The sequence below is a fragment of the Leuresthes tenuis genome, unplaced genomic scaffold, assembly GCF_036924035.1.
Source record: "Leuresthes tenuis unplaced genomic scaffold, fLeuTen1.0.hap1 SCAF_22, whole genome shotgun sequence".
In the NCBI taxonomy this organism is placed as follows: Eukaryota; Metazoa; Chordata; class Actinopteri; order Atheriniformes; family Atherinopsidae; genus Leuresthes; species Leuresthes tenuis.
Window position 1 is genome coordinate 3,622,547 of NW_027325376.1, and position 25,817 is coordinate 3,648,363.

General features: G+C 44.7%; 1 protein-coding gene across 3 annotated transcripts in view; it reads left to right on the forward strand.

Moving 5' to 3' along the window:
* The first annotated feature begins 2,994 nt into the window (after positions 1-2,994).
* LOC140281977 (phosphofurin acidic cluster sorting protein 1-like) overlaps positions 2,995-25,817 on the forward strand; it is a 54,918-nt gene continuing 32,095 nt past the window's right edge. For all 3 annotated transcript variants that reach the window (XM_072376501.1, XM_072376502.1, XM_072376503.1), the window contains exon 1: positions 2,995-3,404. In XM_072376501.1, coding sequence (XP_072232602.1) covers positions 3,250-3,404 — 155 coding nt within the window. In that variant the 5' untranslated portion in view covers positions 2,995-3,249. The remainder of the gene's footprint in view (positions 3,405-25,817) is intronic.

A 25,817-nucleotide genomic window follows, 5' to 3' on the forward strand; every position in this document is an offset into this window, starting at 1 on the left:
ACAGAGAGAAAGATTATTCACAAGTGGAAAACATTCAGGACAGCTGTCAATCTTCCCAGGAGTGGACGTCCCAGCAAGGTCACCCCAAGGTGAAAAAGCCCAGAGCTACATCTCAGACTCTACAGGCCTCAGTTAGCATGTTAAAGGTTAAAGGTCATTCCAAGGTGAAAAAGCCCAGAGCTACATCTCAGACTCTACAGGCCTCAGTTGGCATGCTAAAGGTTAAAGTTCACCCCAAGGTGAAAAAGCCCAGAGCTACATCTCAGACTCTACAGGCCTCAGTTAGCATGCTAAAGGTTAAAGTTCACCCCAAGGTGAAAAAGCCCAGAGCTACATCTCAGACTCTACAGGCCTCAGTTAGCATGCTAAAGGTTAAAGTTCACCCCAAGGGGAAAAAGCCCAGAGCTACATCTCAGACTCTACAGGCCTCAGTTAGCATGCTAAAGGTTAAAGTTCACCCCAAGGTGAAAAAGCCCAGAGCTACATCTCAGACTCTACAGGCCTCAGTTAGCATGTTAAAGGTTAAAGTTCACCTCAAGGGGAAAAAGCCCAGAGCTACATCTCAGACTCTACAGGCCTCGGTTAGCAGGTTAAAGGTCACCCCAAGGTGAAAAAGCCCAGAGCTACATCTCAGACTCTACAGGCCTCGGTTAGCATGTTAAAGGTTAAAGGTCATGACAGCGCAGTTAGGAGACGAGAGAGCTGTGTGTAAACCTCAATGCACTGAAGCAACGGAAATAAGAACAGGCCAAAATTCCCCCACAGCAATGTGACAGACTGATAACGTTCCACATTAACCAATTAGACCAAGTTATTGGTGCTAAAGGTGGCTCTACGAGATGTTTAATCACGGGGGCGTAGTTTTTTTTACACACTGCCTCTGCATTCATCTCAGTTTGTTTTTCAGCTCGTAGCCTAACATGTACTGCGTTGTGTTCATCTCCATTAAGAGGGTATTTTTTCTCACGTGACTGCATGTAGGTGTTGCGTAAGAGGTGGTAAATGTTTAATTGACTCTCACTGTGGTGTCACTTGATGACTCTGCAGAGTATAAAGTAACCGGGATTATCCCGTCACCATGCTTTAATCTGCTTGACTCTAATCTGTTTATCAATGACAGGCACTTCTGGTGCTGAGAGGAATGTGTTAAAACGAGCACAGAGGGGGGAGCACTGTGCTAAACTCATTCTTCGGCCGTAGCCTGCGTAGCTCCACTGTCTCATGAATGGTTTGTACACACTTCACTGTAAACATGAGCTGTAGGTTATGGGTTTTAAAACGGTTGCAAATGCAGGCACAGCTGACCTAATGGGTCATTTAAATCCTTACAACTTCATCCATGTGCCTGGCTGTAAGTACAGAAACCGTCTATACAACCAGAATGATCAACACCTTCACAGTAGCTACGCACTAGCTGTTACTAACGTGCTTCCCAGCCTCAAAAGCTCAATTAATCAACGTTAGACCCCATTTTGGAGCGCATCCCCAGGCTGCCATGAACTCACACAGTGTTGTTGTAAGCCCCGATCACAGCTGTGATAATCTGCCTCGCTGATGGCAGCCAGCCGGGTGTGTCGTCTGTGAGGTTGTCATTAGGTCACCTTCTGATTCATAATGAGTTTCTGAGACTGTAATCAGCCCTGCAATCACCTGAGGGTGCGAACGCAGTGACAGACAGAGAGGAACGGCGGGATGTTTGTCTCAGAGAGGAAAGAAAAGGCGGAGAGTCGGTAGTTATGAAGTAAAGAGAAGTGGGAAGGAAACCTCTGTGTAAGCTTTTGTTAACGGCTACTTTTTTTGGTTCATTATTGGCTTCATAAAGATGAGCAAAAGGTGGAATTTCCCTTCCCTTCACTTCCATTTCTGTCTTTTCTGACAGCCGAGGGAATGACACAACAAGGGTATGAACGGAAAGCAAGTGCAACTCCCATGTACCCAACCGGTTCTGCACCTTTGTGTGTGAGAGAAAGAGATTACATGTGTGTGACTAATGGGAATCATTTCAGCAACACCTGAGACTCCAGTCAGGGTGCAATTATAGGTCTAAAATAGAACAACTTCCCCTGTGCTGATCGCTGGGGGGGAAACAAAACAGAATATCGGTTTTCTATAGACAGGCTTCACTTTAATTCTGTAAACCAGGGGTTGTCGAAGTCAAAGACATTAAGCCTCCTGTCAGGTAAAGTTTGGTAAAGATGCCACACTCACTTACTATCCTTTTTGTCTTGTTTAATTAATTAATTGTTGGATACCTGTAGGAATATGATCACATGGGTTAATTCAACACACACATAGCAAGTAAGCCAAGATAACCACAATGTGCTGACTAACATATCCAGACCACAGAAAATACATCAATATTCTGCCTCAAAAACTACCTCCATTCACTGTGTGTCCCAAACACAATAGTATGTAAAGAATAGTGTAGGAGACTATTTAGCTGTAGAAAAATGCTAATGTATCCCCTTACTGTGTTGTTATGAACATTACACAGGTTAATATCTACAGCAAAGTATCTTTTAAACTAATCTGGACTACATACTGGAATGAAACACGCATTTATGTCATCACATAAATATCGAGGAAACTATATCAACGATCAAAATGAACGTCCACAGTGCTGTGATACATTAATATGCAGCATAGTACCCAGAAAGCATCAAAACAACCTCAAAATATACATTTAAAAATGGCGATAACGGTGACAAAAAGGGTAAATAAAATATGTTTTGACTTTAAATGCCAACATATGCAAAGGTTTGATTTTAAAATACACAGCAACACAACCAAAGCATCCTATTGGCCAGTCTCTGAGTGTGTGTCTCGTGCTATGAGGCGTTTACGTGCTCTGACTGAGGAGGCGTTGCTCTCGTTGGTTTCTGCTCACTGTGCGACTTCGCCGATAGAAATTTCCGCTTCCTGCGCCGAGAAACACCGCCGACCAGCACACACCGAGCCGACACAAAGTTACGCGGGGATTTGCTCTTTTTTTTTTTTAGGTACCGACCCCCGACGACGGGCAATGTTGTCAATAACCGGCGGTGATTAGCACGAAACGGGTCAAGTTTCCGTTGGTACTGCGCGCGGGAACGTTGACGCGTTTGCACCAGCTGGAACCTGAAAAAACGGCAGAAGAAAGCGAAGGAGCGACCGCACCGAAAGCAGGTCGACACACTCACGGAGAAGGCAGACAGCCGAGGGTAGCACCCCCTGTTAGCTCCGTCTGAAAGCCCCCTTTCAGCCTCCAGGATGTCGGAGCGAGGAGGGCTCCCGCGGACTGGGGGCGTCCCTTCGCCGCACATGCAGCCCTCCAAGCCGGTCAGCATCACCTCCAATCGGCCGGTCCACATGAACCTGTACGCCACCTGGGAGGTTGACCGCTCCTCACCCAGCTGCGTGCCGAGGTATGTGAAGGGGCCACGGCGGAGACAGAAGGGGGGAGGCAGCATGACTTGTCGTTTTTGGGCTGGTAAATGGGGAATGACCCAGACAGCGTGTTTACACATGTGTAGCAACACTATCACCTCACTGGGTTTGCTGGTCGCTGCCGTGTAGTCCTAACATTTCAGAGGTCGTGTTTGTGCAACCCATTAACCTGAGATCTACCTCTAATTGCACCCTTTAGCTATTCCTCTCACTTTCTTTCTTTCTTTCTTTTTTTATATATAATCACTGCCCGGTAGCATTTACGACGTCATTGCTACAGATAACATAAACAAACTGGTTATCTTCCATCTTAATGGAACTGTGTGCTGGACCAGCTGCAGCCTTGTCCAAGCCCTCTTTATCAATCCAGACACAAAAGATTGATGCAGATTGTCACACTATCTGTAAGGGGGTTGTGTCCAACATCTGTATCAAAAGACTGTGATATATTAAGAGGAAAACGTCTTGGGAATAACCTCTAAGATGTCTCCATGAGGATGAATATCTTAATTTCTTTCTGATATTTGTGTTTGTCAGTGTGATGAAGGGGGTTGTTGTGTATGTTCATGAGGGCAATGCAGCAAGGTCACAAGAGGCAAGACACCTTATCCACCTGAGCCGAGGCACTGAAAAAGGCATCTTTGTGTGACTGAGAGACTGGATGGGATGCATCTGTGGACGAGTGAAGGAGCAGATGCTCTTCCTCATGTGACCAGAGATGAGACGCGTATCAGATTGCTCTCGTCTGAAGTTTGTCCCGTTTTTTAAGGTGCTGTCATGACGACGGTCGTGTCTTTTTTCTTCTTCTTTTACACAGAGAAATACGCCTGAGATATAATCCAGATTTCACCGGTTAATCTGAACCTGTAACTTTGCAAAAACACGTCTGAATTTCCCTAAGAAAATGTGTTGTTTTATTGCCTCGATTGGATCCCTCCAGATGAGCTCAGATGTTGAGGTTACTGGTTGGAAGCAGCACCGCCATCATCACACAAAGCACACACGCTGATGTGTTTCTAGCACGCTATGGGGCTTAACCGGGTTTGAAGCAAAAGCCTCGAGGGTATGTTTAGCTTCTTGGCATTTTAGTAATGTATGTGCATCATTCACTTGTGAATAAATCATGGGCTCTTGGATCATTTTAAACATTTTACCACCTGGCTTTTCCTCTCAGAGGGGGATTATAACGTTCTCCTTGTTTGCTCTCAAATATCCACGGCCAATTTGGAATATTTTGGCTTCGTGCTTCGAAATGTGATTGTAGGATTTGTTTTTTGTTTTTTTTCTCCCATTGGTCCATCAAGTGTCTTCGATTTCGTTGCAGCAACAGAGAGAGACTCGGAGAGTCAGAAAAAGGGGGGGGGGTTGGAAACTGAGAATGAGGCAGGCTGATGGGAGAAGAAGCAGTGGCTCTTTCATCTACATTTAAATAGGATTTGTCACAGACACAGGCACCGGGGAGAGCTGCAGAAACGACACTGAAAGCAATAAGAAAAAACTTGTTATGGAGCCCAAGTGATCGCGGTGCCTTTCAGTGAGCTGAGGTGACCCATTTGCATCATTTGAACCTTCTTGTTTCTTAATCTTTGTTGCTGCAGTTTGACTTAGCAACTTCCCCCTTCTAGTGGAGGTGTTGTTGCTCTAACCTCTTCCTGCCTGCTCTAAATGCCACTTGTTATGTTGTTTACGCACTGGTCTGGGTTGAACTTGGTCTCGCAGGCACAAATGTGCATTCAGCTGCTTCCTACAAATCCTGATTTGTACAGAGAGAGAGGAAAAAAAAGCTAAATATATCCAGCTATGATTGAGTGTTTTGTGGCATTTTGCTCTTATGTTGAGGGGAGTAACAGGAAATGTTTGAGTGGGAGATTATATCACTTCTTTAAGCAGTTATGAGTCAAATTTTTTGCCCGAGTGCCGCATCCGTTTACAAATATGAGCAATCGCCAATGCCAGAGCGTTTGTTCGGGGGGGCACAAAAGCACCGTCACCCTTCCTTACATCCATCCATACAACTGCCTTTGAGGTCATGTCTGCGCTCAGCCGTCCTGACCTTGTATCCTTGTCTATACTAGAGGAATAAATCACTTCACTGGCTCCAGACCAGCTCTCTCAGAGTGGAGTAATGGGTGGTTCGTCTGCCCGTCGTCTCTCCTTGATTCCGCAGTGTCATGAGCTCGCTTCAACCCCTCTGGTTCTCACCCCTCGCCTCTGGGGGGGAGAGAGACTCCCGTTCTCTGCCGCTAAATAATCCCAACAGCTGTGCTAACAGGTTTGACACTTCACCTCACATCTATATAGAGGCTGCGGCGAAAAAAGATTAGCAGATCCCCGGCGTACTCGGAGTTTCTGTGAAGGGGAAAGGCCCACGCATGGTTTGGATTCCAGCATCACACGGGGTGTCGTTAAAGGCCTCTTTGTGCTGCTGCTCTGTCAGGTATTCGAGGAATGGATCCTGACACGGACACTTTCTGCCCTGCTTCATTAAAGAAGGCCTCCTTACAAAGCTGGGGGGGGGGAGTCCCATGACTCAGGTCCATAGATGGGTCTTTGCTTTGATTGACCAGTTTAATGAGTATCTGGTATTATGATTAGCTAGGAATTGAAAGAGTGTTCTCACTATTAAGCTGCTAATTGCAGCTCAGTTATGAAGCTGTTCTCCGACATTCTGTGAGATGAGCTGTTTTTGGCCAAGCGTCAGATGAGCAGGAATTTGTCACTCTTGTTTCTTATGAAATGCTTGTCTTGTGATCAAGGACACAACCCTGAAAAGAGAACCGTCCTTCCTGTTTTGGATTGAATGTCTTACTGTGAAACACATTAGCAGCGCTGCCCAAGCGCAGGTGAAAGTGGTTGTGAGGCTCATCGGAGGTGTAACTTATCCAGTTGCATTTATAGCAGCGAGCTTACCAGCATTCAGCTGAAGGCGTCAAAATGGTGAAAGAACACGTTTGTGGCCAGTCAGAACTTTTAGAGTAGAATTGGAGCAAAAACGGGATGCGGGCGTCCAGATTGGGCCTTTTTAGCCTTGAATCTAAGCACCAGGCTTTGTAATAAGTTAACCAGACGCACCACTAATCGTGTTCAGCTCAAGCTGCGGGTAGAAGCGTGATGCAGATCAAATGAGTGACTGCTGTGGCTCCGAAGAGCGACTCGGCTCAAAGGGAAAACGCATCCCAGTAAAAAACGGCCGGGTCCCTGCATTAAAAATAAATCCGCCCATCAGTAATGAATACTGTTGCTGTGAGGAAACGCAGAGCAGTAATGCAGGATGCTTTGAATTATACATTGTGCATTTGTCTGACAGGTTTGCTGTAATTGCCCTGCAGCTCGATCCTGGGACGTCACCCGGCGTTCCTCAAGTGTCAGCATTGCATTACCCGTAAAACCCGGCTCACACACAAATGGAAAGAGGTGGAAAGGGCGCCAGCAGGCCGTCGCATACATGCACAAGCTCACGGATGGGGGGTGGTGGTGTTCATTAAGGAGCAATGGCTGCGTCTTGCCTTGGCGGCGCCCGCTCAGCCTCTCAGCTGAGTGGCGTGGAGGTCTGAGTTCCCCTCGGCTCGCCTGTCGGAGATGAAGGGAGATTTAATGTAAAGTATGACAATCCTCCTCGCTTGGCTTTCCATGATTATTCCCATTTGTTTTCTTTCCGCCTTTCAAGCCTCTGGGAGAGAACAAGACATACAGCGCATAGCCGTTATTGATGTTAATGATGTGTTTATCTAGTGGCTTTTCAAAGCCATTTTTCCCGTATTCAGAGTAATCGTGTTGCAGTTAAAGCGGCTAACAAGTCGAATATTTCCCTCTGCAGCTTCAAGGCTGTAAAAAGCTATAAAAAGCTGCAGTGAAACCTCTCGCCCTGCTTTAAAAAGCTGCTAACCCACACAACAATTTCCCAGGAATCACACTCTTTGTTGTAATTCCCATTTGAAAGCTTTTGTTTTCTCAGGCTAAAGGTTACCGTGTAAGTTTAGGCTTTAGAAATGAGTCGATGGAAGCGTCAGCTTTGATGTCACACCATTAAAACCCGTAACTCCTGCTCAAACCAGGTCTATAATGGGGGAAACTTTAACCCAAACACAAGACCAAAACAGCAGTTTCTCATAGCGATGTCAAAGCTTCATAGACCACCTTTACACTCAAACAGCACCGGGGGAAACGATGGTTTCTGTCAAATAACTCCCAAATTATCTCATGAAATACTGTCCAAATTAGGCATGTTGGTCATGGATCCCATAAGGAAACATTTCAGGTTCAACAGATAAATAAACTGTTAATTACAGCTTCTATATTCAGTCATAAATCTGATGTTATCTGTGCATGAATGTGTCTTAAAAGTGATGTCAAAGACTAGCTTTTGACTGGCGGAGGTAAACACTTTCACTCCACTTGTTGACTTGATGCAGATTTATGGCATATTAAACTGTTTTGGGGCAGCTGAGGTTCCCTTCCAGTGGCAAATGAACCAAAAATCAGATTTTTGGACTGCGATAGGGATCATAAGAGCACAGGAGAGCTGTGCAGTGACAATACAAGATGCATCACAGGTGTTATTCCTCCTTTTACAGGGTGTATAATGGAAAATGTTTTGTTTGGTCATTAGCTTGGATATAAGACAAAGACTATTCTGAATAGAAGAAGAAGATCCCACCACTTCCTGTCCTTTCTGGACTGTATTTGAGACCCTAAAGTCAAGGTGATTTGGCTGGCTGCTGCTGCTTGTTTCTCTCACAGAGGATGTGAAGGCATAAAAAGAGGAGAATCCACGTTGTTGTGCTGCTGCAGTGACGAGGTTTTGGTTGATCTCGCCCTGCTTTAAAAAGCTGCTAACCCACACAACAATTTCCCAGGAATCACACTCTGTGTTGTAATTCCCATTTGAAAGCTTTTTTTTCTCAGACTAAAGGTTACCGTGTAAGTTTAGGCTTTAGAAATGAGTCGATGGAAGCGTCAGCTTTGATGTCACACCATTAAAACCCGTAACTCCTGCTCAAACCAGGTCTATAATGGGGAAACTTTAACCCAAACACAAGACCAAAACAGCAGTTTCTCATAGCGATGTCACAGCTTCATAGACCACCTCTACACTCAAACAGCACCGGGGGAAACGATGGTTTCTGTCAAATAACTCCCAAATTATCTCATGAAATACTGTCCAAATTAGGCATGTTGGTCATGGATCCCATAAGGAAACATTTCAGGTTCAACAGATAAATAAACTGTTAATTACAGCTTCTATATTCAGTCATAAATCTGATGTTATCTGTGCATGAATGTGTCTTAAAAGTGATGTCAAAGACTAGCTTTTGACTGGCAGAGGTAAACACTTTCAGTCCAGTTGTGCGTGATGCAGATTTATGGCAAGTGAAACTGTTTTGGGGCAGCTGAGGTTCCCTTCCAGTGGCAAATGAACCAAAAATCAGATTTTTGGACTGCGATAGGGATCATAAGAGCACAGGAGAGCTGTGCAGTGACAATACAAGATACTTTAGCGTTGCATCACAGGTGTTATTCGTCCTTTTACAGGGTGTATAATGGAAAATGTTTCATTTGGTCATTAGCTTGGATATAAGACAAAGACCATTCTGAATAGAAGAAGAAGATCCCACCACTTCCTGTCCTTTCTGGACTGTATTTGAGACCCTAAAGTCAAGGTGATTTGGCTGGCTGCTGCTGCTTGTTTCTCTCACAGAGGATGTGAAGGCATAGAAAGAGGAGAATCCACGTCGTTGTGCTGCTGCAGTGACGAGGTTTTGGCTGATCGTGGTCTGAGGAGGCCTTTGTTGTGCTGTTCTGATGTTGGTGTCAGGCAGGGGTCACCGTGCTGTAGTCCTAAACTTTCATCTGGTAGCTAAGACACCGCTTTAGTGACTCCTGTCCACCGACAGATGATGTATTCATTTATCTTTCTGTCTTTTATAAAAACGGACAACAATGAAATCCAGTTACATAAAAGGATGCAAACCAAGCTGGCAAAAGGTACCGATCGCTCACACTCGCTCTGTTTATACTCATTTACACTTAATCTCCTGTTGAAAGCCGAACACTTCGCAGATGGAAATGTGAGGCGGAGAAATGGAAATGCAGCAGTTGGGATTAAATCTTGTGTTGTGTTGCGTACTTTCGGTCTCCGGCGTATCTTGGGTTTAAATCTGCCTGGAATGTCCTTCTCTGACAGCGCCGCTTCGCAGCTGAAATTCGGACGTTTCGTCTGTCAAAGTGCACGTATGCGCAGACTTTCTGTGGACACAGTTGTTGCTTTCGGGCCTCTGTGCTGCCGCCCTGCATCTGTGTCCATGTAAATAATGCGTGCGCGGGATTATAATCTCAAGCTCAGGTTACACATCGTTTCCCCTGGGTGATAACACCAGCTCCTAATGCACTTAACACAGATTGACCTTGACGCACTGCCTGTGTCTCAGTGTTACAGACCATCATTTTCTCCTATTTCTCGGTTTTATCTGTCAAATACTGAACCAAAGAAAGTGAAGCTGGTGCGACTAAAGCTTTGGAATATCTTTTTGGCTCAGTGGCTGTTCCTCAGCGTGGCTCGCGCTGTCGCTCTGATCCTCGCAGCACGTCATGATGGCTGTGTCTGGGCAGGAGAGGCTGTGATTGGCCGTTAACCTGATATGATCACCCAGCACCAATGCATGCTGTGTGCGGGGCGGTGAAGATCGAGCTTAGATAGCATCGCTTCCCCGTCTCAACATAAACTGGATTAGGCGGGCTCTCTCCTCATTAATCTGTAATCGCTTTAATGAAGGGGTCAGTTGTAGTGTGTGTGTGAGACAGAACAGAGGATGTTGTGTTATATATCCCCGGTGTGAGATTTTAATCAGCAAATGTCTCATTTTCACTATCAGCTCTCATGTACTTCAACGAGCCTGTTGGCGAGACAGTTTCTCTCCGTTATCTCGTCCAACGCGACCGCGAACCTGCTGCAGGTCACATGCTCGGCCTCACAGGTCTGAAGGGCAATAAGCCCAGTTCTCTGGATAACAAAGTGCAGGCTGAGCACACTTGCCTCATTTTTTGATTTGGCCAACAAACAGCTTTCACAGAGTTGAATCATGTTAAATGTGTGCGTATAGGTTGTCCTCCTTATGAAGGAACAGGCCTCAGAGCGTCCTTGTCTGTGCCTGTGGGAAGTAGAGCAAGACGGAGGCAGACGACAGAGACAAGGAGGCACAGAAAAAGGCACCAAAGCTGACCCAAAAGGACACCTTGGCTGTGTTTGTTTGCCTCAGCTTGTATTCCTTGCAGTTCTGGGATGAACATGTTCACAAAATCATGTTTTTGGGACTTTTTCTCCCTGAAGTTTCAGGGTTTCTGCAGAGTTTGTGCTTTAGCTCTCACATAGATGTTCATTTTTATGTTTTTGTTACATTCTGTAAGTCTGATCCAGGTAGTTTTGGTTTGGTTTAAGCCCACCAAACAACATTTTGTGACAATGCTCAGTGTCTCCAGTATCCGCAACTGCTTTCGTATGATCAGGATGTGTCGTGCAGACCTTTGAAATATAAAATAACTCCCTGTGAATGATCCAAAAGTCTCAACTATCAAATTATCTATAGAATTGTTCATGGAAAAGGTAGAAAAAAAGCATCTTTACTGGACTGAAAAACAACGGAGAGCACGGCCCTCTGCTGTGGACCTTAAGCTGAGACATGGCAGGTTGAAAACAGGTTTTTTTTCATCCATTTTGAGTCTTCTTTCAGACTCGTGGAAAGACAATAGAGGGGGAGTGGATCATGCAGCCCTAAAAACATCTGCACAGTGTTGGAATACCTGCGTTTAATCTTTAAATTTACCAGAAACACAGCAAGAAAGTGACATGTAGGCAAAGCATGTCCGTCTTTCTCTCTGGCTGTAGAAGTTGTTCCTCCTTGTATGTCTTCATCTTTTTACCTGTGGCATGTTCCAGCTGCAGATTAGAGTCCGGCCATAGAGTACGTAAAGCAACATCTGCCCTGTGAGATTTAAAAAGCATGAATAATCAATTAGAGTCTCTCGTAATGCAGCACAATCCAGCAGAATATGCCTCTGACTGTTGATGTTGAAAGCTGCTGTGTCATGAAGATGCTCAAAATGGCCGCCTTTGATTATTTTCATCATCTTATTTGAGCGCACCTGATTAGGAATCTGAGGTTTTCTTAAGTGGCAGAAGCAAGCTTGTGAGTGAGTGAGAGTGTTTGGGCGTGTTTATGCATCGAACATTTGCTTGAGGCACATTTCAGGTAGGGCCAACAATAGGGAAAGGTTGAAAAACATACCGTTCGTGGTTCTCAGTCCATTGAAGCGGCTCCCAGCCGGCTCTTACTGCACCGTGTGTGCTGTATATTGAGCAGGCTTCGTGTTTATGCTGCAAACTGTTGCATAGCTCAACAGCTCAGACACCTCCTCACACCCTGGTGTTCTGCGCTGGGCTGTGTGTGAACGTCTGATTGTGCTCCCACCGCAGCAGCTTCTCTGCAGCCTCACACCTTCAGTTAAAGTGCCATCATGGCCTTTTCTTCTCAATTGTGCACTTAATTGCAGCTCCCTCTGGCTTCCTGTTTGTATTATGCAGCAAAAACAAAAGCAGCACGATTGGTTTGAATCAGTTTGTTGTCTTAACACCAAACTTTCTGCAAAGCGGCTATTGAGCCTGCAGCAGTACACCGAGCTGCCCTGTCTCCCACTGTGGATAAGTATTAGTTTGTAGTGCATTTCATTGTTTGTTCCCTGTTTTCTGAGTCGTTTGGCTGCACATGAAACAGCATCCTGGCTGATCTTGCTGTTAAATGCTGCTTTAAATGGTGTAATTCGGTGTCCTGTGTGTGTGGCTTTGTGTAAAAGCGTCTGCATCACACAGTTCAGATGGTTGCTATCGGTTAGCGCTCTACTTTGTGTGTCTTGGCAGCGCGTTCCTGCTTTAGGCGAAGTGTCAGCTCATGTCAGCAGCATGACTGTTGGCCTCTGCACAGGCTCAGCAAAGACGGACTGGAAGAGAAATTGGAAAAGAGCGAACAGGTGTCTCCAGGGCACGAGCTGAGATGAAGAAGTGATGGGCGGAGCTCGTGGCTCCTGAATGGCACTCTCAAAATGTGTGGGATTACCCTGGTTTCTGGTAGAGAATCACCAGTGATTTTGGGGCTGATTAGAGACAAATGATAGAGAGCTGAGGTCATGGCGTTAGGAGGAGGTAAGACTTTCCAATTTTTAAAGACACATTTAACCTTTAAATCGTTGTAAAGCTCAAATATCACAGCCGTTCTTTATTGTCATTATAGTGAGCTGTTTTTGTAATTCAACCCTTTAACCGGTGGATGAATTGTCCAGAAACTGTGGTTAAAAAGCCCCCCCCCCACAGTCTCTCAGAGCCCGAGATGTCATCTTCAGAAATCTTGCTTTGTCACACACACACACACACACACACACACACACACACACACACATCCTACAAGTCAAAGAAACGCAGAGTAAATAGAGTTGATCAAACAAAATGAGCAGACGTGGTGTGCTGAAGACAACATTTGGCAGCTTTGTTAGCTTCAGCACTGCTGGAGCACTTAAAGTTTACAAAATATAATGTTACCATCCTCTTGTTTTTTATTTTAGAGTCGAGATAACATCTCTGAGGTGTCCCGTCACATTGAATACAGACACTCTGAGGAGTGACTTCTAATCTCTTAGCTGTAGTAAAAGCACGGCGGCTAATGCGGCTCACAAAGGAGCGTGCATCAGTAAGTAGTGATTAGTTACAGCCACATTAAAGGTGATGCTGCACTGAATGATGGAGCTGTAACCAAATGCCCCTTCAGTGTGAAAGGCAGAGCAAAGCTGTGTAAATCATGCATGGATTATGAAGCAAGACAGACGAGAGGAGGGTGGCGAGAGCGAGAGGAGGAGGGCACGGAGTGAGAAGTCAAGGGGAAGGGAGAGCAGAGGAAAGCAGGATTAGCCTGAGGTGGAGAGAAAATGAGCTGGAGTGGATGAAGGTGAGGAGGAGGAGGTGGAGAGGCTGATGGGAGGAAAAAAACAGGTTTTATCAGAGGAGGCCACATCAAAGGCAGGGTGGTTTAGTGAATGGGAAGAGAGCAGCCAGGGCAGCAAGAAGAGCTGCAGCAAGAAGAGATGCAGCAGAGAGACGTGAGCTGATGGAGCAATCAGCTCCTCCAATCAGCTCCTCCAATCAGCTCCTCCAATCAGCTCCTCCAATCAGCTCCTCCAATCAGCTCCTCCAATCAGCTCCTCCAATCAGCTCCTCCAATCAGCTCCTCCAATCAGCTCCTCCATACCTCAGTTTCCTCAGGTTTCCATCGTCTTTCCTTAATTTCCCTGCTGCCTCGGGGTCGTGTCTCACTCCTGATGTCGGCGCAGCTCTTTCGCCTTGAACACTGTCCTCGTCTTGCCCTGCTGGCCCGTCTCCCTCCACACGCCAACAGCTTTGCTCCGAGGTCACCCCCCCAAAGAGATGCGATGACTCCACCTGTGAGCAGTTTTTAGCCTCTGCTTTCTCTCTGTTAAAACCCATGGATCCTGAGCTGGTGCAGAGTTTGACACGGTGATCTATTGTTTCTGTTTTAAGCTAAAAGCAAACAACTTTGAGGCTTTAAAGTATCTCCAGTCAACAGAATAGTCTTTTGATTGTTGAATTATTAAACCTTTATTGAAAGACATTTTTCGGGTAAAGCCTGGAAAAGTGAGAGCTGCACTATTTCTGCTTTAATGAGAAATAATTTGAGGAGCTGATATGCTGCATGTAGGAGTTTTTAGATATCTGTGGGGGGGGGAGCAGACAATTAACAGTCTGCTCATTCCACTGTTTTTTAATTAGTCTGTTCACAAACAAAAGGCTTTCCTCCTCAGACTCGCAGCTCCCCAAAAACCTCCGCCAACACCATCCGATTCTACACCCATTGCAGAAAACTCGACATGATATCCTAATTGATTTTGTTTCGTGGTTGAAAAGCACCGTTTCTTTCTCTTTAAGGACTTCCAGCAACAAACGGAGGATGTAAGGGTCAGCGTGACATTTTTCTGCTCAACATCTGGATGAAAAAGACGTGCACTGTTTGTGTTCCTGAGTTATACCTGCTGTGCTGAAAATGAATCTGATGTCTCATAATGTCTGTGGAGGGTCATGACGCCCTGCCTGCTCCGCTGGTTGATTTCAGGCCATTAGCTGCCATTTTTACTATTGTGGAGAACACTTTCGGCTTATTGCAGACCATTTGTTTAAATGCTTGCATAACACTGATAAAGAGTATTAACCGTGACATCACTGTTGTGTGTGTGTGTGGCAGTGATAAGATGTCATCAGCAAGTCATCTTTATCTATTTATTTATCTATCTATTTACTTACTTATTTATTATCTATTTATTTATCTATTTATTTATTTATCTATTTATTTATCTATCTATTTATTTATCTATTTATTTATCTATTTATTTATCTATTTATTTATTTATTTATTTATTTATTTATTTATTTATTTATCTATCTATTTGCCGGTCCAGATGTAGATCAAAGCTACATGTTGGTGTACAGATGGTCACACTCGGCCCTGAGGAACACACACACCATCATTATGCTCATGACTCAACTGACATCAACTTCACTTTCTCTCATGGCTTTGCTTTTCGTCTCCTTGGTTTAATCTCTTCCAGCTCCAGGTTTCGCTTTCTTTCCAGCGATCGCTTTTGTTTACTTCGCTCCCTTTTTGTCACCCTTTAATCCCTGATCCATCCCAATTTGAATTACAGCCAACATCTGAACGCGTGCACACGGCTGACTCTCATGCTTCGGCAGAACGAGGCGGCAGCAGCAGCCGCCCACGCACCAAAACGCACACCAGATAGTTCAGTAACATCAAAAAATGAATCACACACACCCACCAACATTCAGTCACACTTTCAGATGGTTCCCCACACCGAACAGCTGTAAACACACACACACACAGTTCATGTATATTTTCTGTCATGTGGGAATCACTTCTGTTCTGCTTTCAGATTATCTGTGAGTCAGAGCTCTGGAAAACACACATCGCTGTACGGGAAAACCACATGTGTGGCACACACACACACACACACACACACACACACACACACACACACACACACACACTACGACCATGTTGTACATTACCTGTAACCTACTTATGCCAACGTTCACTCGCCCACTCTGTTTCTGTCTGTTTCTCCCACACATTCAGACCGACACACACATTTACACACTCACATTTACACACTCACATTTACACACACACATTTACACACACACATTTACACACACACATTTACACACTCACATTTACACACACACATTTACACACTCACATTTACACACACACATATACACACACACATTTACACACACACATTTACACACTCACATTTACACACACACATTTACACACACACATTTACACACACACATTTACACACTCACATTTACACACACACATTTACACACACACATATACACACACACATATACACACACACATTTACACACACACATATACACACACACATATACACACACACATTTACACACTCACATTTACACACTCACATTTACACACACACATTTACACACTCACATTCACACACTCACATTTACACACACACATATACACACACACATATACACACACACATATACACACACACATTTACACACTCACATTTACACACACACATTTACACACACACATATACACACACACATATACACACACACATTTACACACACACATATACACACACACATATACACACACACATTTACACACACACATATACACACACACATATACACACACACATTTACACACTCACATTTACACACTCACATTTACACACACACATTTACACACTCACATTTACACACTCACATTTACACACACACATTTACACACTCACATTTACACACACACATATACACACACACATTTACACACTCACATTTACACACTCACATTTACACACACACATTTACACACTCACATTTACACACACACATATACACACACACATATACACACACACATTTACACACACACATATACACACACACATATACACACACACATTTACACACACACATATACACACACACATATACACACACACATTTACACACTCACATTTACACACTCACATTTACACACACACATTTACACACTCACATTTACACACACACATATACACACACACATTTACACACTCACATTTACACACACACATTTACACACTCACATTTACACACACACATTTACACACACACATATACACACACACATATACACACACACATTTACACACACACATTTACACACACACACATATACACACACACATTTACACACTCACATTTACACACACACATTTACACACTCACATTTACACACTCACATTTACACACACACATTTACACACTCACATTTACACACTCACATTTACACACTCACATTTACACACACACATTTACACACTCACATTTACACACACACATATACACACACACATTTACACACTCACATTTACACACACACATTTACACACTCACATTTACACACACACATTTACACACACACATATACACACACACATATACACACACACATATACACACACACATTTACACACACACACATATACACACACACATATACACACACACATTTACACACACACATTAACACACACACATTTACACACTCACATTTACACACTCACATTTACACACTCACATATATATATGTGTATGTGTGTGTGTGTGTGTGTGTGTGTGTTTGCAGGCTTGGCTGCTCAGAGGTTGGATGTCTTGGTGATTTTGTTCGGTCAGATATTTGGCTGCTTCTGGTACCTTCACACCTCTGATCTTAGAGGCTTGCAAACTGCTTTAAAATGCATATATATCTCTATATATATATATATATAGAGAGAGATATATATGCTTTTTCTTGATGGCACAGTGCATGTGCTCTGTTTCTGCCCATCAGATCTTAGCCTTGAGACAGATACTGAACAGTTTTTGAGACTTTAAAGAAATCATTACCCAGAATAGTTCTCAGCAGAATCAGTGGGTGCTTTCGGACTGCAGGAGGGTTTTTTTAGGTGTTTTTCATAGGAACTGTGGCCTATCGTAGGTCATGGAACTCTTTGGGTTTTTTCTTTTACTCCTACCTCTAGGTAAGTACCCTTCAGCGTTTGACTGTACAGCGATTGTGGAGATCCAGATGATAAACATGTGGTTTTTAATGTTTTTGTACCATCATGGGTTAAATGGGTTATACATAGAGATGCATCTGTTTCTTTTAGCCACCCGCAGAACTCAGGAAGTACACAACCAGCCGAAATGATGCTCCCAAGGTCAACTTATCACATGACTGTCCACTGATATGAGCTCTGGTTTCTTATTACCTGTTGGGCGACTTGCTGACTCAGATCCATCTTACTGCCATGACGACCCAGCATACATGTATACAACATAAAACTACTTCCAGTTGGAATAAAGCAGATTAATGTAGTTTCTTCATCTGTAAACTGGAGTTTAATTTGTCTTTATTGCCAAAGTTCTTCAGACGAGCAGAAACTGAGAGATGGATTCGAAGGAGAGAGACGGAATACCTCGATAACAGGCTGTGATAAACAAAGATCCGTTTTTTGGAGAAAGACAGATCGGACCAAATAAATGGATAAAAAGCTATATAATACCTGTTAGACAATGGGTTGATGGGATGGAGGTGCACAGAGGTGCTATCTGATGAGACAGATGGAGATTTCTGCCAGAGGAGAAATGGAACAGGCCTTCGTTCTGCTTTTAGTTGGCCGACAGACGGCTTGTATTACCCAGAGAAATGAGGGAAACTGAGTCGTAAGGTGCTGATGGCGCTGATGCGTCGAGTCGGTGTGACCGTGACCATGTTGTAAGAGCCTGCCGCCGTTTAACGGGGGGGGGCCGTACCTTCAGAAAGGAGCGATTAGCTCTGGGGCGCTGACACACACTTTAACACACAGCATCAGGCCAAAATCCTGCACCCAGAGCAGCACATTCAAAGTAAAAGCCAAATGTCTCTCACAGCACATTTAATTATAGTCCATAACTTTCAGAGCACTTCTCCTTGATTGTCCTGAAAGCTCCAGCCTACCAAAAACAAAACAACAAAAGCAGAACGATTAGGACGACGGGAGTCTACCGGAGCCATTAGCTGATGAAAAGGCGTTTAATGTAACGTTGTTCTGTGCTGTTATCGTGTATTTAAACTCACCTTAATGTCCGAAGGTGATGAGGAGTTGGATGTACTGTTGTTTGTCCTTTTTGGAACTACAGATCTAAAATATTCCCCCAGCAGCTGTAATCTCAGGGGAATAAACTACTGACTGAGCCTTGCTATCTGTGTTTTTAGGCTGCTGCAAGTCATTTACCTTCTATTTCCCTTTTTATTGTGTCCTGGTTACTGTTGAAAACGTGAGAGCCTTGAATGCAGCTCCGGGAGGAATAATGGCCCAGGGTAAGAATCAGGGTCAGTCAAGGACACGGTGATGCCTGGAAGTGAACACTTAACCCTAATTAGTCCCCGGTAGCCTTATTAAAAAGGAAAATATGAACAGCAGAGCGTTGCATTCTGCGCTCTCTGCTTGTTTAGCTGCTCTTTACTGAACGTTTAACCCTCATTACATATTTGCACGGTTGAATTAAACACTCGAGTGTGCCCTTGAATTTAGAAACGATCTTAGATTCACTCAATATTAAGTTAAGGCTCATTTTCCCATGAGCTTCTAACAATAATGATCATGTTAACACAGTGTTGATGATGAGCCATCCATCCAGTTCAGGTGGCCCAGGGCCACGGCCCATCCCAGGGCCACAGCCCATCCCAGGGCCACGGCCCATCCCAGGGCCACAGCCCATCCCAGGGCCACAGCCCATCATAGGGCCACGGCCCATCCCAGGGCCACGGCCCATCATAGGGCCACAGCCCATCCCAGGGCCACAGCCCATCCCAGGGCCACAGTCAGCCCATCCCAGGGCCACAGTCAGCCCATCCCAGGGCCACAGCCCATCCCAGGGCCACAGTCAGCCCATCCCAGGGCCGCTGCCCATCCCAGGGCCACAGCCCATCCCAGGGCCACAGTCAGCCCATCCCAGGGCCACAGCCCATCCCAGGGCCACGGCCCATCCCAGGGCCACAGCCCATCCCAGGGCCACAGCCCATCCCAGGGCCACAGTCAGCCCATCCCAGGGCCACAGCCCATCCCAGGGCCACAGCCCATCCCAGGGCCACAGTCCATCCCAGGGCCACACGGGGACAAACGAGACAAACCAGCAGGCACCCTCTGTTGGTGATGATGATAAAGAAATGGACGCCACCTCCCGGAGCTGCTTCCATGGCCTTTTTATTGCTGATTAATCGATCTTAAACTAAATTGACTAAAGAGGATGGAGTTATTTTGAGTGCGTCTTCATCCATCTTCAGTGTTTTAAACCGTAAACGTTCCTGGTGCAGTGACATTTTTAAAGCAGCATAATCAGTTTCTGTGATGCAAACACAACCCAAGCAGCAGCCAGACAGAGGCCTGGAGCTCCGATCAATGCGCACTATATTAAAAGCTGTTGGATTAGTGTCCCGCTGCCTTACACTGCAGCTCCTCCTTCACTTTATTTCCCCCCTCAGCCTCTCGGAGACCATGGCAGAGCATTCGCGCACATTGATCAGCGGAACCATAATTAGCTATCGCTGTGTTTGTGTTTTCGTGCTTTCCTGCGTGCACGGAGTAATGAGCAGGCGGAGCTGTCGGTTTGTAATGTGTGTCAGCAGGACCAGAGGCCGCGCTCTGTTTGGACAGACATTGATAAGCCATGAAACTGTGGCCACAGAGAGATTATGTGCCGGTAGCCTGCTGCTGCCTCCCTGTAATCTTCACATCAACCAGAGGTCCACCCATGACTCTGATTAGAAACTGTTGCTGAGGAGTAAAACTGCATCAAAATGCTGAAAACACTGCAGGTTTCTGTGCTTTCATCAGCTGCACACAAACAGGACTCACTTTATTCAATTATTAACCAGAGGATTAAGTCCCAGACACCTTTATAAATCTATAACTTGGCGACCTTGATGGAAGACGCTTTGAGACCATTCAGTAGAAATAGAAAACAGGTACAGCTGTGGTATTTTTCACCAGTCAAAGCCTCAACATCTCCTGCTCTGACTCAGACGATGTTGAATCCTCCCACATGCAGCTGACATTTGCTTTTCTCAATATATATATTTTCATTATTACTGAGTCATTTAAGAGCAAAGTCGTGCCTGAACTGAGCTCTGTAGAAAAACGACTGCTTTTAATTGGACTTGAACTAAACCACGACTTTAACTTTCATCTCGACTGAAGCCGTTTATCATCCTGTTGATTAGGGCTGAGCGATTTTTACCGATACCGCGATATATATCGATATTTTGTGTCCCGATAGAGTATCGATTCTTAAGCACGGAGTATCTTTTTCTTTTTTTTTCTTTTTGCAAACTTTATTGAAACGTCAGAAGTTACAAGTAGTGAAAACGCAGAACATCAACATAGGGGTTCACATTATACAAAACAGTGATAAATTAGTTCATAAAGATGTTATATAAAGTATAGCTCAGTGGTTTTGATGGCTTTTCTGTTTATAGAATGTAGGATTGCTGTAATTTATTGTTTTAGCTCCTCAAAAATGAAAAAAGATGGTTTGCTATTAGAGAATTTGTGTTTATGGTATTTAGCAAGTAAAACAAGCAGGTTGATGATGTAATATTCACCACATAAACATGAGGCTGCGTGCGTTTGTTTGTTTGTTTGTTTCAGTTTGTCTGGCGGTGTTTTCTTTCCTGTTTAAAGGTCAGACCAACAGCCCAATCAGTGACGATTCATGTCAAATCACACTGTCCCTTTAAAATCTTTCAGAAAATGATGTATTAAATCGTATTGAATCGAATAAAATCGTATTGAATCGTTTGCTGAATGCCGTGTATCGTATCGTATCATGAGATTAATGTATCGCTACAGCCTTACTGTTGATATGTTGCCCTTGATGAAGCACATTGTTTACTTTTCATGATGAGTAATAGATACAAACTCCAGGTCAGTGCTGCCCCCCCGATAGTTTAGCGGACAATGATGACAATTTGTTGGTTAGTTGTGGGTTCGGGGGTTGTGTCGATTCTTTTCCATGAAATTATCTCAACAGAAAAGCTCAGTTTTGCTCTCTTTCTCACAGTCGGCCTCTTTCACATATCGATTGCACGTTATATGCTGAAAAAAAGCGTTTTAGTACCTGCCACTGCTCAGGATCAGCCCTGCATCTCTCTCCTTAAAGGCATCAAAGCTTTGAGGAATCAGCTGAGTGACCACAGCACCTTCAGTTACCGGCGGCTCACACCAAAAGCGGCGTGAGCGGCCAGCTGCCATTCATTTTCAATGTAAGCTGGCGCTGTGAGCTTCGTGGGCGGCTCAGGAGGAAGAGCAGTCGCCCACCAATCGGAAGGTTGGTGGTTCAACTCTGGCTTCCCCGGGCTACATGTCGAAGCGTCCTTGGGCAAGACACTGAATGTATCATTGGGGTATGAATGTGTGTATGAGTGATTAGAAAAGCATGTAGTTATGTTATAGTTATATTAGACGTGCTGTATGAGTGTGTGTGAATGCGGCATGTAGTGAAGCGCTTTGAGTGGTCAGCTAGACTAGAAAAGTGCTATACAAGTACAAGTCCATTTACCAGCTTCATGAGCTTCGTGAGCTTCAAGAGTTGAGAAAGGCTCAACTTTATGCAAATGAGCAGTGACGCGACGACAGCCAATTAGGGCCGATCTGGATTCCGAAGGCAAAAAATGGTGGGAAAAAAGCGGAAAACAGCAGAGTGCAAACACAAAGAAACACAAAGAAGGCCCAGAGTACGATCCATGGTGAAAGAGGGAACCGATGTATGGATGGATTGTTATATATATCTGCTAGTTGCTATACATATAAGCCCCGCCCCTTTGGCCGCTTCCGGCGGCAGAAGAAGTAGAAGCGGCGGGTTGCTTTTGGTGTGAGCCCCGGTTAGAGAGCCGAGATCCACGATGTGAGCTTGATGTGTGTCAGCAGACGCAGGGTGGGCCCGTTTCACTCCAGATTTGCTTCATCTGTGAATTGAAACCCAGCTGCTGACCTATGACTTCAGGGATGAAGCGGTGTTGCCAACACATAACAGACAAATATTAGCAAATAACCACATGTTCCTGCCAGTGGGGTGACTGAAGACTTCTGCTCATGTATTGTAGGGAAAGTAGCTCTGCTCTGCTGAGGATGACACAGTCTGAGCTGAACCTGAAACAGTCCGTGAAATGAAGTGATAAACGGTCCTTGAAAAGAAATGTTCTCCCTCTTTGTAGATGGAGACGGAAAGTTAGCAGAACACATCAAACTTGTTCATGCGTAAGCCCGGCCGCTGACTTCTCCCCCTCACTAACTGCATCTGTCAGACTGTTGTCCTGCATTGTGTTTGTTTCCCTGTGACTGCAGGATTAGTCAGAGAGGGCCGAGGAAGCTTCAGCCTCGCTGGAGTCTGTCCTCTGATGCGACCAGCATGCTAATCATCTGCCGACATGCGCACTGCCATCCGTACGCACTGTGCTTTCTCACAATTTTGCCCCAAGCCCATATCTCCAATGAACACAATTAGCTCTGTTCATTGCCTGAAATATTGGCTGCCCAACACCACGCTCTGCAAGCCCCGCCTTCTGCAGCGGCTCATTGGCCGTCAGGGAGCTGTCACAGGGTCACGGTTGAGAAGCAGAGCAGACTGCAGAGCTTTATGACTCATTCTGCTCTGCTATAGAGGGGACTTCACAAGGAACAATGGCAGCAGCTTTGTTTTAATCTGGCATAGCAGGATCTCCATCCTATCCTGTTCTAGAAAGTCAGTTAAAGGGAAATTGTGACACTGAAAATGTTGCTGATATGATAATGAGCAGAAAGTTGGCTCTTTCTAGCCTTATTATGTGAGCGCCACAGAGATTTATCCATCCATCCTTTATCCAGCAGAGGGATCCAGGGTGACTCCCCCAGCTGATGGAGGGTGAGATCCTGGGGAAGACCCTAAGAGAACAGGGAGAAAGCAAGCTGACCAGCACTTTTAAAGCCAGAGCCATCATGCATTCAACAGGAAAATGCTCCGATGTTTTGGGCTGCTGGTGTTTCTGCATTATTCCAAGCTGTTTCCCACCTGATCGCAGTCCTATGAGTTACTCCACATAAACCAGCCGTCACCCCGTGATGAACCATTGTTTTCATATTTACTGAGCTTTTATTTAGAAGTTGAGCCAGATAAGAACAAACCGAATAGGCTGTGGGGTTCTTATATATGAAGCGTTATCCTTTCCAGGCTCTCGGTTGAATCCAAGGCAGTTTTATTGATAGTTACGCCTGCAAGTATTTAAAAGATGTAGAGTTTATTGCAAGCTCGCCCCTGTAAAACCTGGTCAGAGCAGCTCCAAATGCCAGAAGAAGGCCTACAACAAATAGCTCTTATAATCATTGCCTGGAAAGGATAACAAAACCCGAAAATGTAATAAATGAACATTTTATGCTTCTCAGTTCCGTTTATGTGTGTAAAATAAAGGGCCGTGTTTCCTCAACACTTCCACCATTAAGCCACGGCACCGTGGGGGTGTTCAGGTGAACTAAACCGTTTTTAACTTCAGGGACCAAGTATAAAATAGGTTTTTTTCAGTTCCAACATCTATTTAAAGCACAGATTATCACAGAGCGGTCAGAACTGATGATCACTTCAGACCAAGATCGTCCTCCTGGTACAAAGTGAGAAGTTTACAACTGTTTTCAACTCAAAATAGCTCAGAATTGAAGGAGTTTCTGTTCTGTTTCCAGCATGAATTGATGTCTAATGTCAAAGCTTATCTTAAAAGACTTTGATGTATTTTGAGTCGTGGTCGGGGGGGCGTGTGGTAATTAAAACGTAAAATGACTGAATGAGTTAGAGTCAGATGAAAAACCTCTGCTTCTGTGACACTAATGGGGCCAATGCTTCCTGCACTTCTGAACCCACAGTTTCTTCCCTATTTGCTGACTTGCAGAATCATTTCCAGCCAGAGAAGCTTCCTCCGCATCCCTGTTGTCAGCTAATGTTCCAGATGTTTCCACGTTTAGCCGTAGTGATGCGCATTTAGAGCTGGAGATGCGTCTTTACATGACATCAGGAGAAGACACATTTATTCAGGACTGCTGCTGACATCTTTACAGGCTGTTCCCACTCAGCCAAGAGCTATTTTAAGACGTTGGTGATGAACCAAATGCTTGTTATTTTTGCTGCTTTGGGGCATCCACACTATGAAAGATGGCTTCATTCATCCTCAGACGTTTTCCTGTGTCTTGTTTCCACTCTTGACTTAATGCACAGGTTAATTTGAGTGATTATATTTGTGTTTTGCTCCCTTTGTTTGCGCCTGTGTGCGAGTGGCTGGACATCAGCGTGTGGTACGGAGGCTGCAGATAAGCTCATGGAGGACCTCGGGATCAAAAACCACCCATGTGAGGTTTTAAGCCACTTAAACTTCGACCCTTTCACACTAAACACACACATACGAACACACGCGTTCATAGCAGAAAGCGCACGATGCACGGATCAAAGCGGCGCTTTTCGGGCATCAGTGTTTGATCGGCTGGTTTTCGGGGTTTTGATGCAATGAAGACTTTCTTCTTCATGTCTGCAGGTTATTTTTTTTTGCTTTGTGTGTGTGTAAAACCACTCTGAATCAAAGTAACTGGGGAAAGATGGTGACTAAGAGGAAATTATAGTTCTACTCCGTGTTTAATCTCAAACACACAGTCATACACCGATCAAATATTGACGTGCGTGCTTTGGGCCTTGGATGCAGCACTTTGATTTGTGTGCAAACACTTCAGCTGTAGGGGTTTGATTGAATTAAAACTTTCATTTTTAATTCATGCGTTTAAAATCAAAACATGATAGCTGTCTAATACCAATGTTTCAGATACTCCTACAACTGTTTCTAAGCAATAAAACCGTGCGGATCTCGTGTAACTGTGCTGAAAATACCCACAAATAACATTTAACTGAAAGGTTTAACCCCTGATCAACACTTTAGTTTGTGTATTTTTGCCCCAGCAGCTCATTTAGTGAAGTATTGTCGCTTCTTTCACCTGAAAGACGCTGGACCTCAGTGTGGGGACAGACTAATCCACGTAATGGAAAGATGAGGAGCAGGAGAAGCTCATAAAGAAAGAGGGTGACAGACTGGCACCGTTACCGAGGGTGGAGGGAAAGGAGATGGGATGAGAAGAGTTGGTGTTATGTAAGACAGGGAGGACAGCAGTTGTCCTTATATAGTCCCTAAGTC